At 25.8% G+C, this 15,843-nt stretch overlaps 1 protein-coding gene across 2 annotated transcripts; it reads left to right on the forward strand.

Moving 5' to 3' along the window:
• Window positions 1-1,078: 1,078 nt before the first annotated feature.
• Window positions 1,079-10,015, forward strand: LOC112685708 (metal-response element-binding transcription factor 2). Of its 2 annotated transcripts, none has more exons than XM_025557663.1 (12): window positions 1,079-1,254; window positions 1,920-1,971; window positions 2,627-2,755; window positions 2,824-3,021; window positions 3,740-3,874; window positions 3,939-4,111; window positions 4,550-4,745; window positions 5,645-5,712; window positions 5,837-6,007; window positions 6,507-6,630; window positions 8,385-8,516; window positions 8,572-10,015. In XM_025557663.1, exons 2-12 carry the CDS (start codon window positions 1,948-1,950, stop codon window positions 9,268-9,270), a joined length of 2,049 nt encoding a protein of 682 aa, XP_025413448.1. In that variant the 5' UTR covers window positions 1,079-1,254; window positions 1,920-1,947; the 3' UTR covers window positions 9,271-10,015. The 2 variants fall into 2 exon arrangements, with proteins under 2 accessions (XP_025413448.1, XP_025413449.1); XM_025557664.1 differs by lacking the exon at window positions 1,079-1,254 and adding an exon at window positions 1,298-1,476.
• The last annotated feature ends 5,828 nt before the right edge of the window (window positions 10,016-15,843 follow it).

Consider the following 15,843-nt stretch of genomic DNA (forward strand, 5'->3'; position numbering starts at 1 on the left):
AGGTGAAAACAATTTAAATAATATGTGGGATCAAATTGTTTTATTTAAATTGTTTAACATTTCATCATTACTAGATACTTGATAGTTTACATTATCTTTAATAACCATTTAAAAATCAAGTGATATATTTCATGACTCAAAATGTTAACTATTATTTTTCGAGGAACTCCACAAATTTGCATTATTTAAATTTAGAACTGCATACACTGTGTAAAACATAGTATAGTATCTCACGTCAGCATATTATTTATTTATGGCCGAGATAAAATATTCATGTATGTATATACATATCTGAATAATTATTAAATCTACACATTTTTCCAAAGATCTGATATTTTTTTTCTAGCCTTCAAGAATTCGTTATTGTCGTTATTATCACGACTTGACTGTAGGTATATCACTTACATACATTCATTAAAGTATAGATTAGGTACACTACTAATATTGTAGGTAATAAATAACTTGTACTTCCGTGATCTTGTGTAGGCACGACATTGCCGTGAATTGAAGACGTATATTATTATTGGTCTTGTTATAGCTTTCATTTCCAATTCCAATATTACGATTACCATACAACAAGAGCCCCATACGAGTAGGTCCATTCAAGGGCTAACCTCAAAAGGGATAAGACATCCGGATTTGAAAGCGAAATCAGATTATGGGGAAAAAAACTGCAATGATTTTCATCGGTCCAAATTGAATTCGAAACACATTTTAATATTCGAGTTTTTATGATAAATATTATATTTTAATACATATAGGTCGCAACAAAAATTATTGATATAGAGGCCCCTAGAATAGTATTGTCTAGTCCATCGGGAGTGCGTGCGACACTGCGGCGCAAAATGGAGCTCGTCTTTACTGCCGAATGCCGAACCAATCATCGGTCAATTAAAATATGCGCGACGCGCGAACCATCATATTAGTATTGTTAGCCAATTAATAATTATAATTTAAAAATAAATTATAATACTTTAACGAAAATCCCCGCGAGGCGACGTGCGACCCACCCGAGACACTGATAACACTAGTCGGCAGGTGGCGGTGACGGCGGCGGCGGCGCAGTGGTGCCACCCGGGACAGCGCAGTTCACTGATCCGACGAGGGCCATGAACATAGGTATAGACGTCGAGCCCAGCGGTCCGGTCAACAATGTAATCAAAAGGCTGACGGCAAGTTGTATAGGAATAGGATTACTGTCGCTTTTGCGATTGTCGTGGTCGTCGTCGTCGTCGTCGTAAGTTCACTTTTTCGGTAAGTCGAGCAGCCGTTTGGGCCAAGTCGAAGCGCGCGTCTTTGATGCTTTGCACGAGCGCCGGACGCGTTTCCTGTTTCCCGTTTACACGGAGCACGCTAATGTCCAGGTGTATTGTGAGAAGATATGGTTAATCCGACTCGTACTGATCGTCCGGTGAACGCTATCGTTTTGCGAGGCTAAGGTGATCGCGAATATCGCACTCGCAGCTCGAAACACGGGTGGGTGCAGTCGCTCACAGTTCAATCGAGTCGAGTACATTGTGATTGTTAGTGGGTGATCTTCCAAATCGGGCAGATCAAGGGTCTGCGGAAAATTTGTCGTTTTTTTTACGAACTAGAACAGTTGACGAGACATTAGTTTCTGTTCAATTCCTGCGTCTAGTTTGCATTATGGTCACTTGCAATGCTAGCTCTCATAGGTTCATATTTCATGGTAGAGGCTTTACTCGTTAGATTACCGTATCATGTTTATAGTTTGCTGTAGACAAAACTTAGTGTTCACTCAGTCCATGTTAAGTGCTGAACACTTACTCCAAACTCCTTCAGTTATCTATCTATTTTAAATTTATGAATTTCATTTGATCTTGTATTTGAATGTTATTATTAATATAATGTTTTATCTGTGTCATTATCAATAAAAATATTTATTGTTTTATTTGTAGAATAACTTGAAAATGAATAGCTGACAAAATGTTGCAGATAAAAAAAGAATCGGTAAGTAATTTATTTTATATTTGTATTAGATGCCATTTAGATTTAGTTTCATAGTTATATCATGATCATTTATTTTCCTTTATTCTTGAATATAATCATATAAACTTCATAAATAATTTTTACTAGTAAGGATTATCATTTTTTTTTCAAAAAAATATTAAATTCGGATTTATTATAGGTCTAACATTCAAATTTAAAATAATATAAAAAAATTATAATAAATATGTAAAATTTATTTAGTAATCATTAGGATGAAGCTATTTAAATTTATATTGAAAATCATGTTAACAGTTGCTTCCATTAACTTCCATATTTAGTTATTTTTCCTTATTTATTAGTGAACTTGATTATATGATAGTTATTTACATAAATAATATATGAAGTATAATTTTTTTTATTTATTCAGCATAAAATTCAAAAATTTTACATTTTTACATTTCATTCAATATTTGAATTTATAATTTGAGGTTTCAACTCCATTTTATTTGAAAACTAAATCAACTCTTATGGCTTATGTATATTTAAATATCTTTAAACTCATAATTTAAGAAGCTAAATTCTGAAGAATTTAGAGCTATGCTTAAATTATTTATCAATTTTTAACTTTTTAAGAAAATTTAATTATGTTTATATCATAATTTGTATCATTTTTTAGGTAAAAAGGGAGAGCCCTGAGGCCCCTACTCCTGACAGCACAACTGTTGAAAGTAAGAGTTATGTTTGTGGAGAAGAAGTATTGGTTCACCTAAATGACGAACGATTTTATTTAGGATTTTTAGCTAAAGTAAATATTACATAATACTTATGTTTAAAATAAGTATTCATTATTAATCAAATTTTCTTTGTTTTTAGCTGAGGTTTAAAGAGTCTAAATGTTTAGTTAAGTTTGGTGATAATACAGTAAAATGGGTAGCTTTAAAAAATGTCACGCGGATGACATGTACGAGTACAACTACTCAATTTTGCCATGTGTGCAATATCGATACTATGCCAGAAGATATTTGTGTTTGTGATATCTGTGCTAATGCATATCATCGAAAATGTCACAAGGTAAATATAATATATTTGTGATATTTCTGATCTTAAAGTATAATTTCTCAAGGGAATACCACGAAGTTGGCATTATAAATAAGTTACTGCTTGTTTGTTCTTATTCAAACTTATATTATTCAATAAATCCTTTCACATCTTTAATTTTCTCACTTTTTTTGGTGTAATTTTTATTTAAATTAATTTGTGTGGAAGTGAAAATTGTTTTATAATTTTAAGTATTTTAGCTATAAATTGTAGTTCTAGAAATTATATGCTTCATACTATTATAGATTTTGTAAAATATTCATATTTATAAAGTTCATGTTTTATTTAAATATAATGAAAAATTTGATTCTAATAATAAAGTTATGCTCAAGATAATATATATGTGTGAGGATACTGATTACATTATTAATCTAGTATAAGGCATGCTTGTTTTTATTATGTCCTTAGTTTAATCTATATGTAAATTTACTTAGAATATTATATTATTTTTAATAACATTATTAAAAAGTATATTGAGTATCAATGATTGATATATAAAATGTATGTTTTATTAAAGACGAAATAATAAAATGCAGTCATTTTGATCATAGCATGACTAATGCCAAGTTAAATGCTGTTTATTTTTAAATTAATTATTTAGATAGTTATTTTTATGCAAATTAAACCAAAATCAAAAATAATTTGTATTCGTTAATATTAAAATTGTATATTTATTCTATCTTTTTTTCAGCCTGAAGTTTCAGTAGTAGATACTACTGTTTGGGCATGTTCCTTGTGCAAGGAAAAACAACGGATTAATAGACTGCAAGCTGTAAACTCTGTATCGAGCACTGTTGTTCCAAAAATTATAAAACTACCTTATGATGTAAGTTTTTAGATATTTTTACTTATATTAAATAAATTGTTTAATGTAATTGTATTTTTTTTAGTTAAATTCTTTACAATGGGACATACATCATCGTATTAACAATTTAGGAATTTATTGCTATTGTGGAGGATCAGGTGATTGGTTTATCAACATGTTGCAATGTTGTAAATGTTTACAATGGTTTCATGAAAAATGTGTTAAATCATTAGTATATCCTCTATATCTTGGTGACAGGTATGTAAAATTAAATTTATTTAACAAAAGTTTATTTCATTGTTTGCACATAGCTATTTATAGTGATCAACTAAAAAAACTATTTAATTTAAAAATTGACTAATAATGTTTATCATATTAATACAAACAATTTTATGTTTATTTGCATTAATAAGTCTAGTTTAATGGTTTTTCAGTTATGACTTGTTTAATAATACAACTAATTGTATCAATTGTCATTGGCGCCAAGTCAGTGTCAAAAACCGATTTTTAATAATTTTATTTATTTAATAAAAAATAATAATAATAATTTTTAGTATAATTTATTATGTATTTATATGATCCAAAGTATATAGGCTACTTTTTATAAATTTTGATTTTAGTAATATGATAAATATTTTAAACAAACTATATTAGGGTTATAATTTTATTTCAATTAAATTATTTATTTGTTTTTAGATTTTATGTTTATTTGTGTTCTGTGTGCAATGAAGGTACAGAGTTCGTTCGTCGAATTGAAATGAATTGGTCTGACTTAGTTCATTTAGCCTTATTTAATATGACTGCTTATAAACCACAGAAATATTATGATGTGGATATGAATATACTTCCATACTTAGATAACCATTGGAATTCAATGTATCTACCTCCTAAAGTATGTTATTATTATTTTTAAATAATTTGTATAACAATTAGTTTTTATTCTATGTTAAAATTTATTTATTACTTTTTTTTCTTTTATATAATTTTATTTTGTATCCACTTTATTTATTATTAAAGCTAAACACACATAATATTTATTAATTATTAATGTTAACATTGTATAATTTCATCTAATCAATTTTCATTGCTAAATTCCTATTTTGTATAGGGTGATAAAAAATGATACATTCTAATTTGAGCAATATGTTAATAAGTAGAATAAAAAACCTATATTGCATTTTAAAAGTATAAAATTTCTGGGAATACTTGCAGTAGATTTTTTATTTAATTTTTAATGTATTGTAAAATTGAGACTCCCAGATTCTTAAAATCCTTTAAAAACCAATTTAACATTTTATATTCAGGAGTTTTGAAATACATCTCATAGAAAACATATATTTTACTATAGCAATTGAAAGAATTATTTTATTAAACCATCTACAAATTATTAGATTAAGCAATTACATTTTAAGTAAATTAAGTCATAGACTAAGTAGGTTATTGATTTCTCTCACTTACAGGAAATCACTCAAAGATAATGTGTGTCATTTTTTTACACCATGTATCTATTATTTTTGTAAATCCTGCTCTTAATATTCCTATATCTTTTGATAATCATGGTAGTATTATATAGAAATAATTGAAAATTAATGAAACTCATTTCATGTATAATTTTACCTTAACGTCACTGTTTTTTTTTAAATTAATTGTAATTGTTATATTTAAAATAAATTGTATAAATTCATCACGTCATTTTACCAATAATTATAATGTATTTTAAAATAAATAAAATTGTATAGTTTAATCAATGGATTGCTATTTTATTTATATTTGTGTTATATTCATTTACAGATTCTTAATGTTCCTGTTGACGACAGGAAAGTATATGTTGTCAATGCCCTGCTCAAAGACACCAATCAGTTAGTATTTTATTTATCCTAGAATAAATTGTCAAGCGTTATAGTTAAAATAAAATTATTACTGAAATCATTATTCATACTATGCTATACTAAATCTTATTGCATGTTTGTATTTATTTTTCAGGAGGTTTGAATATCAGGGTAAAAAACCCACCAATATGTGGGGACTACGACTGAAGTTGCCACCAAAGCCCCCACGTTTTTCGTTACCTACACAAGTTCCAATTAATGAGAACCTCCTGCACCATCAATTACGCAATAAACTTAATCTCAATATACTACCACCTCCAAAAAAGTATTTATATTTATGTCTCATACTTTTTGACTTTTAACTTTTTTTTACTCCAATTATTTATTTGTACCATTAAAAGCAGAGGTTTTAACAGAAATTAATAGGTATATTGGATGCAGTTATATAATTAACATATTCAACAAATTCTAATATAAAATTTAATTTTTAAAACAACATTTTGAATTTGTTTTTATAATACATTTTCTTTTGATTTTCATATACATAAAAATATTAACAATATTATTTTTTGTTAGATTTTTTTATTCGTTGTTTTTAAAAAGATTTACATGACTTAATCATTTTTTAATTTTTTAATTTCCTTTAAATTACACTTTTCAATGAATTAATACATATCATTCACTGTTATAAACTAAAATTGAAATTATTTATGTATTGTAGAATTACATATTTTTTGTGTGTATGGTTAAAAATATAAAATGGAAGAAGTCAATGCATGTTGATATTTTAGTGTTTTTAATAAATTATATGAAAACTATTTTAGGACTGATCCTGTTATAAATCAACGACTTACTGAGTCCATGTATTCAGTGGAAGGATTAAAATTCTTACATCAAGATTCACATGTAGTTATGTTACCAAAAGGCCTCCCATCAATAGGTCATAATGTATGTATTTATTAAATATTTGTATTTAAATGCCAATCAATATTATGTTCAATATGTTGATTTATTATCAAATTAAATGAGTAATTATAGAAATAATTACATTATTTCAGATGTTTAATTACTTTTGATTTTTTGCTATTCTTTTAAAAGTTACTCATTGTCATAGGTGCAAATAGCTTTAATTATTCCATGAATTCTTATGTATTAACAGATTAAACCCTACATTATTTTTTGGTACATTGCCTGAAGAGCTACTTATACTATTTTTGGTACACTAAAGTCTTTGCTAAAAAGTGTCAGTGTACCTACTATAGTACACGTAAATACGATTTAAACACAGGCAAATACATTTTCAATCAGCATTTTGATATCTTATAAACTTAATTTTTTAGGTAAAAAAATTTTTAAAACACCATAATAATTTTAAATAATGTATTTATTTATATCATTATTATAATAAATATTATAAATATAATGGAATTATTAAAGAAATGTTACTAAAGATTATTCTACTTTAATATTATGGTTCAATGAAAAGTATTATAGACAATAATATTGTACACTTATTTCACATTTAATTCATCATATTTTACAATTAATAATACAAAATCATTATCAGTAATGAAACTGCACTTAAAGAGTGGTCATAAATAGTATTATTTACAGTTACTATTAAACAATATTACTTAACTAACAAAATTATTATTAATCATCAAATTATATTTATATCTGACATTCCTAGGGAGCTAACATGTATCATATTTTGGTACACGATAGAAAATCATTAATTTCGATACAAAATCACATTTTATAATTACATAATAAATTAAAATAAAAATATCAAAGTTTTTCATAAAGTTTTAGCTTGTAGCAAATAAGGCATGTTCGCTACTATTTGGATTAGCTCGAATGGCAAATGAACCATGTACCAAAAATAGTACACATAGCAGTTAACTTATTAATCTTATATCATTTAAATTGAACTCCTTATTTGTTCTTATTAATATAGATATTTTAATAAATTAATTGTATTAATATGTTTATCATTAAATTATTTTGAGAAAATCACTTCTTACTATTAGATTCTGAATAAAAACTGAATGCAAAAGTATTTAAGTTATTGAATAATTGTTACTGTATGTTTTGAATAAATTCTTAAAGTTAACTGTGTTATGTTCAAAGGTTATCAGCTTTTAAGAAATTAAAAATAATTTTATATTGGTGGATACAATTTAAATTATTATATTTTAAAAATAATTTGTTTTAATTTTTAGTTATGGTAATATCCTTGACCTATGATAAGAAAATGATCATTTATGAAATAATTTATTTATTGATATATCTTAAGAAATTTAATATATTATAATATTCTATATATATGTATATATATATTTATGATATTCGTATAATTTTTGGTATAAAAAACAATTTTTTTGATGTCATAAATTTTTTTAAGTTATTTTAATTAAAACAATTATTTTTTAATTTTATTATTACAAAGATTTTATGTTGAATTCAAAATGTTAATATTTTCCTTTCATTTTTAGTATAGTATAACACCTTTAAATTGAAACCCATTAAATTGAGCTAAAGAATTTTTAATTATTAAGGTTCCAGTTGTGGTTGTTCTGTATTATATACTACATAATATTACAATAGACTAGTTATAGATTATATTTTTAAAAACTTTTTTTTTTAATTTATACAATATGTGATCTATTTAATTTACTATAATTTCCATATTTATTTAAAAGGTTTGTATCAAAAGCGCCAGCCCAATTGTACCAGCACCAAGATCTGTAATTGAACGGCGGATTAGGCTACAGCAAATAGAAACAAATAAACGAAGTTCTCGGAGTTCAAGTGTCATTGCCAATAAAATTAAAGTAATTTTTTAAAAATTCTATTTTACAGCATAACCCAATTTAATTTTAATTTTAGAAATCAACAAAAAAAGAAAAAGTTCCTGAAAGTCGATCACCGTCACGTTCAACTGAAAGTACCCCAGAAAAATATGTATCTCCAACCGAAGACGAACTGAGCAGTGAAGATGATGCAGATGATGATGAAGATCTAGATGATGAAGATGATGCTGATTCATTACAAACAGCTGATCTTCAAAGCCGTCGTAGTCAAAGACTTAGTGTTAATCGTTTATTAAATGGACGACCAATGGCTAGATCATCTCTCCCACGCGAGACTCGATCTGCTTCATCGATTACTTTGCCATTATCTTTAGCTCCTGTAATTTCACAACCACAAGTTCGTACTACTAAACGACGGTTAAGTGAAAAAGATTTGCGTGTTGACCGTAATGGACAATATTTAGTGAAACCTAAAAGACTGCGTCGAAGTGGATTATCAAATAGTAGTTTAACTTCAACAAAAAGACAGTCTAAGAACAGCTGTAATGGCCGTCCAATTTACAAATCTTATTCGGATTTCTTTGCTAATCATGGCCAATCGGTAAATAGGCCATGTTCTCCTGAAAATGCTATAAATTCATCAGCAGACCTTAAAACTCTTGTACATTCTTATTTTGGGGCTAGTAATAGAATTGCCAATGGAGAAGAATATACAATATTATGTAAAAGAATTAATCCAGATGGGTCGGAAGAATTTTTAATTCGATGGGACTAGAATATTGTATCCATTTCTAAACTTAACTATTTTTTATCTTAATATTATGCCAAAATTCCATGAAAAGAGAAAAAATGAAAATTATATTTCTATGATTGAACTAGGTCTATTGATTTTTTATTATCAACATTTCTATTTTGATTATTGTATTCCTATTGATAGGTATTGTGAGTTATATCTCATTTCCAACAGTTAACTAATATTATCTTATATTATCTTCTGATAGAATGATGATAAAATATAATCAGTTGATTAAAAAATGTTTCCTATTTATTTAAATTTGTTAAATGATATATTTAATTTGGCTCAGTTATTGACTAGATACTTTATTCAAACCTATTCCTGAATAGTAAATTCTTGCATAATTATGATTGGATATTTTAATTAAGAAATGTGGGTTTTATAAACATTTTATGATATGTCACAAAATAAACACCTATATTAATTTCCTACTACTTAGTAATTACTTTCATAAATTAGTAAATGTTTATGATCGCACAAAGTTTTAAGTGTTTGCGTTATGTTGAATGTAAATCAAACGTGTGTAAAATAAGAACAAGTGTATATTTTTTTTTTTTTTTTTTATCGTAAATTGTGTTCATATTTTTAGTCTAGTGTTATTTTAATGCATTAGCTGTTTGGTAATCTTTTGGGTGAAATACTCTAATTATGTTTTACCAATTCTCAACCTATCCCATAATAATACATTTTATTGATTTTTCATTTTTTTTAATTTGCTCTAAAATGTTTCTTATCAAAGTTAACTTTATTGAATATTTATTAATTGGTTAATATATGTTCTTGTGCATATATTATCTAATTATAAGTATATATATATTTAATATAAATTATGGTATTAGAAAAAATTATTTATAATTATTTAGATGTGTAATTAAATTGTACCTATAATAATGGGATTTCTTGTATCAAATAGATAAATTTTGTGTAATTTTTACCTATATTATTTTTAATTTTATTCAAAGATAAAAATTGTCTACATTAAGACTGAAAAAATGTATCCAAAATGGAAAAATGATTATTTCTGGTAGTGGTTTTTAGGTCATGGCATTTGAAAACAAAAATAATTTCAATTTTTCTATGGGTATTCTAAAATGTTTTGCTAGTGTTTTGTTCTTGCATTTTATGGGTTTCAAAATGTGTTGTAGATCTCGAAAAATTTGTTTTAGTGCTTTTTTTTTTTATTGTTATTAATTGTACTTTTATGGATTTTATTTTCCATAACATTGATATTTCTACATTTTTGGAAACATTAAAGACAGAATTTCCGTTTTTAATAAGTATTCTTAATTAAAATTTTGAATTATTTATATAGATAATGTTGATTTAATAATTTACCTTAAAATAATCTTGATAATAATTGCATAAAACGAGTACAATTTTTGCCATACGTATTAAGCTCATTCTATTATTATTTATAATACATATATATTGACATATACATATATTTTTTTTATGAAAAAATATTTTTTTATATGACAGTTTTTTAAGTACAAATAGAGTGATTATTCAAAATCTCTTTTACTGGAGCAATTACTATTTATTTTATTTTTTTTTTATATATATATATATATATATATATATATATATAATTATCAATGATTTCATGTAAATTATCACTGCCATTAAGATGACTGTTAATTATAACATAGTAGGCTTTAAATTTCAGTTTGACTACCTGGAATTATATTTTTAAACCTTCTTTTAATTTCCTTCAATATAAAGATGCATGTTCCTATAATTATTTATTTTCATTTAAAATATTAATTAAGTATTCCAAATCATACTTTGTATGAAGTAACTCAAACTTAATATATACTTAAATAATGTATACTGTATTTAAAGTATGTATGTTTAATTAAGTGAGCAGTTCAGATTTATATTTTAGAACAATTCAAAATGTAGTTACATCTAAATACTTACAGAAATTAAAATTTTTAACTGTGGTTTATGTAGCTTATAGTAGAAAAGATATGTCTTTTGGACTCCAATAAATCTTAATGTGTGTTGACATTTGTTTATTTAATATCTGTAATATTAAAAATACTTTTTGATAATGGTTTTTGAAAGAATTTTGTTTAAAAATAATTACTTAATTTGAATTAAAAAAAAAAAATTTTTTTTTAGTAGATAAATATGTATATATTTATACATATTATATTATATGTATAAACATAAATTATTATATTGTGATTGTATGTATTAATATAATTTATAAAAAGGCATTTAAAAAATATGTTTTTACTTTATACCCTATTCTGTGAATTGAAGTTTATACACTTATTAATAATAATTGTAAATTATGTGCATATCATCAAATAATGGTTATTGTCGGTTGGAATTACTTTATGTTTAGATAGTTAATCTTTTGTTTTATTCATAACTTATGGAAAAAATATGCTCCTTAATTTATTGAAATTTCTTTTGTTTACATAAAAAGTATAAACACAATTTTATTTATATGTAGATGCTTGGCTATTGTAATCATTATTAATTTTTTGTTGAATAATATTGATTATTGTATATTTTATTTATTTTTATCCATATAATTTAAGGCGAGAATGTAAATTATCATAAAGAATTAATCGTATCCAAGCACATTTTGAAATAAATCTAGTTAAGCGTATATGCATGTTATGTGGATATTTAAATGTGTTTTTTGAGATCCATACCTATACTTTACGCCTTAAATATGATGAACGATAGAAGCACATTTGTGGAAATCATAGTTATTTATTTATGATGGAATTCGTGAAGCTAATAACAATAAAAAACGCATTTTAACATATGTAATAAAAGTATTTTTCAGTCTAAAACAAACCTACGAAAGGACTCAGAACTTCCGTCGTCATCCTATATTCCATGATCTCTTCGGTACTGTCAAAAGTAGCAATCGTTTTCATGTGAAACGTCGATGATTAGGTATACGTGTAATAACACCCACCAAAACGTACGCGTTTGATTTCAATCTATTCCCGTTTTGTGGTTAGAAGGTATGGAAAACTGTGAACTTTCATATCTACCATCAAGAAGTCAAAATGTATTACATACCGGTTTTGATACTCGGGGTACTCGGGAAAAATTTGAAACTTGGTATGAATCGAAACCCGACGAATATGTGACTCGATTTTTACCCGTAACTCAAACCCGGAGAAAAATTAAACCCATTTTCAACTCAAACACCGGAGTTCAAATTAATATTGAAATGTAATTTAAAATGTAAAACCATGAACTAACTTGATATAAAAAACTAAAGCTTTATTTTCGGCGAACGTAAATGGGAAATTAAATGTGTGTTTTTAATTTCTATCCATTAATACCGACGATGCTGGTAGGTAGTAATACCATTGATAAAATATACTATTTACATAGGTGCAATTTGGGAGGGGCTTGGGTGTGCTTAGCACCCTCAAATATGTTTATGTTAATTTACATTTAAATACTCATTACTCATTATGTATAGAAAAACAGTTTTTATTGTATAAATATATAAATTTTTTTTTAGTTTTTTTTTCATGCCTGAGAAAACTTAAAATTTAAAAAATTACCTATTTAAAGTACTACCACATGCCGATTTAAAATCTAAAAAAGGTCCTAGAAAAAACTTTTGGACCAGCATTTTTATCCGAAAGTGTTAAAAAAATAAAATACAAACATTATAAAACCATTATATCCTTCGCTTCAATCAGAATCTAAAAGTGATCATACGAGGAAACATTTGTGTTTTTAAACAGGTAATTAGTTATATGCGCAATAAAAATATAAAATCAAAGTGAACAATTTAAATTTAGAAATATTCATATATTTACCAAATATTTTAGTAACTATTGAATTGTATGGGTTGCGGGTATTTATAACCATTAACAATCATAAAAAAGATAGAAGGGCTTCAGCACCCCTAGTTTTTTCATTGAAATTGCGCCCCTGACTATAAACCTTATAAACCTATAAACTATAAACTTAGAAAATCGTCAGTTCATTATTAAATTATCTACACGGAAATCTTTCTTCAATCATTCTAGAAAGTTTTATGTTAATCAAATATAATAAATAAATAAAAATTTTATTATTACACTGTTTCACTATTTCTTCATAGGTACATAAAATTTATAGTGTGCGATATTATTTATATTTCATTTGTATCTATGTGTTTTCCGGTGCCTAAGATTTCTATAATTATTTAACTGCATATTTAATTCCACTTACCAAAATATTTTAAAATAATAGACCTATTAATGTGCATGCCACATATGAATAATTAGTTATTTTTTATATTTTTCAATAATTCATTAGGTATATGAAATACTTTTTTTAAGCTATCTTCTAGTTTTAGCAGTAAAATTTAGTTTATCATATCATAAATCAGTAGGTAGGAATTTATTTCATTACATAAATAAAACTATCTAATGGTTTTGTATAAATTTTTTATTAACACAATTACTTTTGAGAGTTTATGACTAGAAAATTAAAATTAAAAATGATGTAATAAGTAATACTTTATTTTTGTAATGTTTATATTATTATTATTATTTTATATTTTTTTATATTTATGTAATATATATTACTTATATAATTCGATTAATTTGGTTAAATACAATTGTTGGTACTTGTATTTTCTGTAAAAGGAGTAGTTTTTGAAGCTTCAGAGAAAACTTGAAACCCTTCCCATGTACCTAACAAAATTATGATATACCTTATCATGCAAATAAGAAAAAATAAAATCCGGTTTTAACCAGTTGACCGAAATCTAAGAAAACATTAAACACGGTTTTAACCCATTAACCGAAACCCCAGTAAACATGAAACCTGATTTTACCCGGTAACCGGAACCCGTGAAAAGTCAGCCTACTTTGACTCCCTGCCTACCATTGTTACACCCGATTTGCCAAACTGTAACTAGAAGAAAAAATAAATGACATTTTTATCTGAAATTCATCTTGAAAAATGTATCCTCATGCGTCGACAATTATTATTGACTGCGTAGTGATCTAGTGATCTAAGTTTAAATTTCCGTCGTCCGACGGAATCGAGTTCAAGACCGGAAGTTCATGTTTTAATGCATTTCCATTACAGATGTCTATGATTTTGACGTATGTCACCTTCAGCTGTCTTCTCTAATGCTAGTGTCACAACCAATACAGGTATGTAGGTAGGTATATCCGTTTTTGGCGATTTCACGTCGAAGGTACGTTTACCTGTATTGCATTAAATACACCCGGTGGGAACTAAAATAATTGCTCACTATTTAACGCATGTAAAAAATGTACAAACTGTTAATTGTTTTCGTTTGTGTTGGATTGCAATTGTACTGCCTTCATATTATATTGATGTTAAATGATTTAAATTTTTTAGTTTAATTACAATCCATAAAAATATGCGAACAAAGATAATTATGTTGATTCTTTCAAGATCAGTATAAATGTTTTTTAGTATTAAATTAAATTTAAAAATAATACTTAGTTGACATAAATAAACGCTTATATAAGAAGTTTTGTTATAATAAATGTTAATACGTTTTAAAATGACTCACGGTTTATATCCGTTAGAACTACTTATTATATTTGTATATATTATACTTACTAGGTATATTGAAAATAATTTTATGCGATTTTACAAACATTTTATTTTTATTATTTGAAATAACGTTATGTTTTGAGATTCGTGTCGATACATAAAAATATACCTAGATACTTAAATAGCAAACACCTTGATGTTACTAGACTAGTTTATTTTTGTTTTATAACGTTTATATACCTAATTAAGATGTATGCGTGATAGTAAGTTTCTATGCGTGTGCAACAACAAAGACATCAATATTAGGATTTTGGTTGTGTATTAAATATCCAACGTCATTTTAGGGTTCAGTGGTTCGCAAATTAAAAAAAAATACCATTTTATCGAAATATGCGAACTGTAGTTGATATTTTTTTTTATTTACAAGTAAAAACACGGTAATCGGAAATGAAGTAAAATTAGTCGAGTAGTATGTTATGATGACTGTCAGTATGTATGATTCCATTGGTGTTGTAATTTAACGTTAATCGTGTCAAAATTTGACGGAATTAATGTTATAGTCATTACTTACGATCATATATTATTTATATATATTCACCTTGATATAAGTATGGTCGATTACAGTTAAAAAAAAAAAAAATAAAGTAAAAATATTATCTTTTTATTACCCTGTTTATAGTAAGTTGATATATTTTATATTTATTTATCAAATCCCGAGTAATTATTCTTAAATAATCTTGTGTGTAAACTCGGTACCCAAATGATATAATTGAGTAACATAGATACACTACAGTTTATTAGAGCATACATTACTTTCTATGTGAATATATTATATGTATTTTATTATTTATCTTAAGACATACGAATTAAACGTAAACCAATGCATAAATTACATGATATAATTATGCCTCTTGGTGCAAGTCTTTCAACTTCTTTTATGAACATAAGGGGGTGATTATAAGCAAAAAATGTGTACAAAACATAAAAATTATTCGGTAAACTACTATTAATTTTTTGCCAAAAATTTCAACAAAAAAAACA

This window comes from Sipha flava, unplaced genomic scaffold (assembly GCF_003268045.1).
Source record: "Sipha flava isolate LNK unplaced genomic scaffold, YSA_version1 288_pilon_pilon, whole genome shotgun sequence".
Taxonomy (NCBI): Eukaryota; Metazoa; Arthropoda; class Insecta; order Hemiptera; family Aphididae; genus Sipha; species Sipha flava.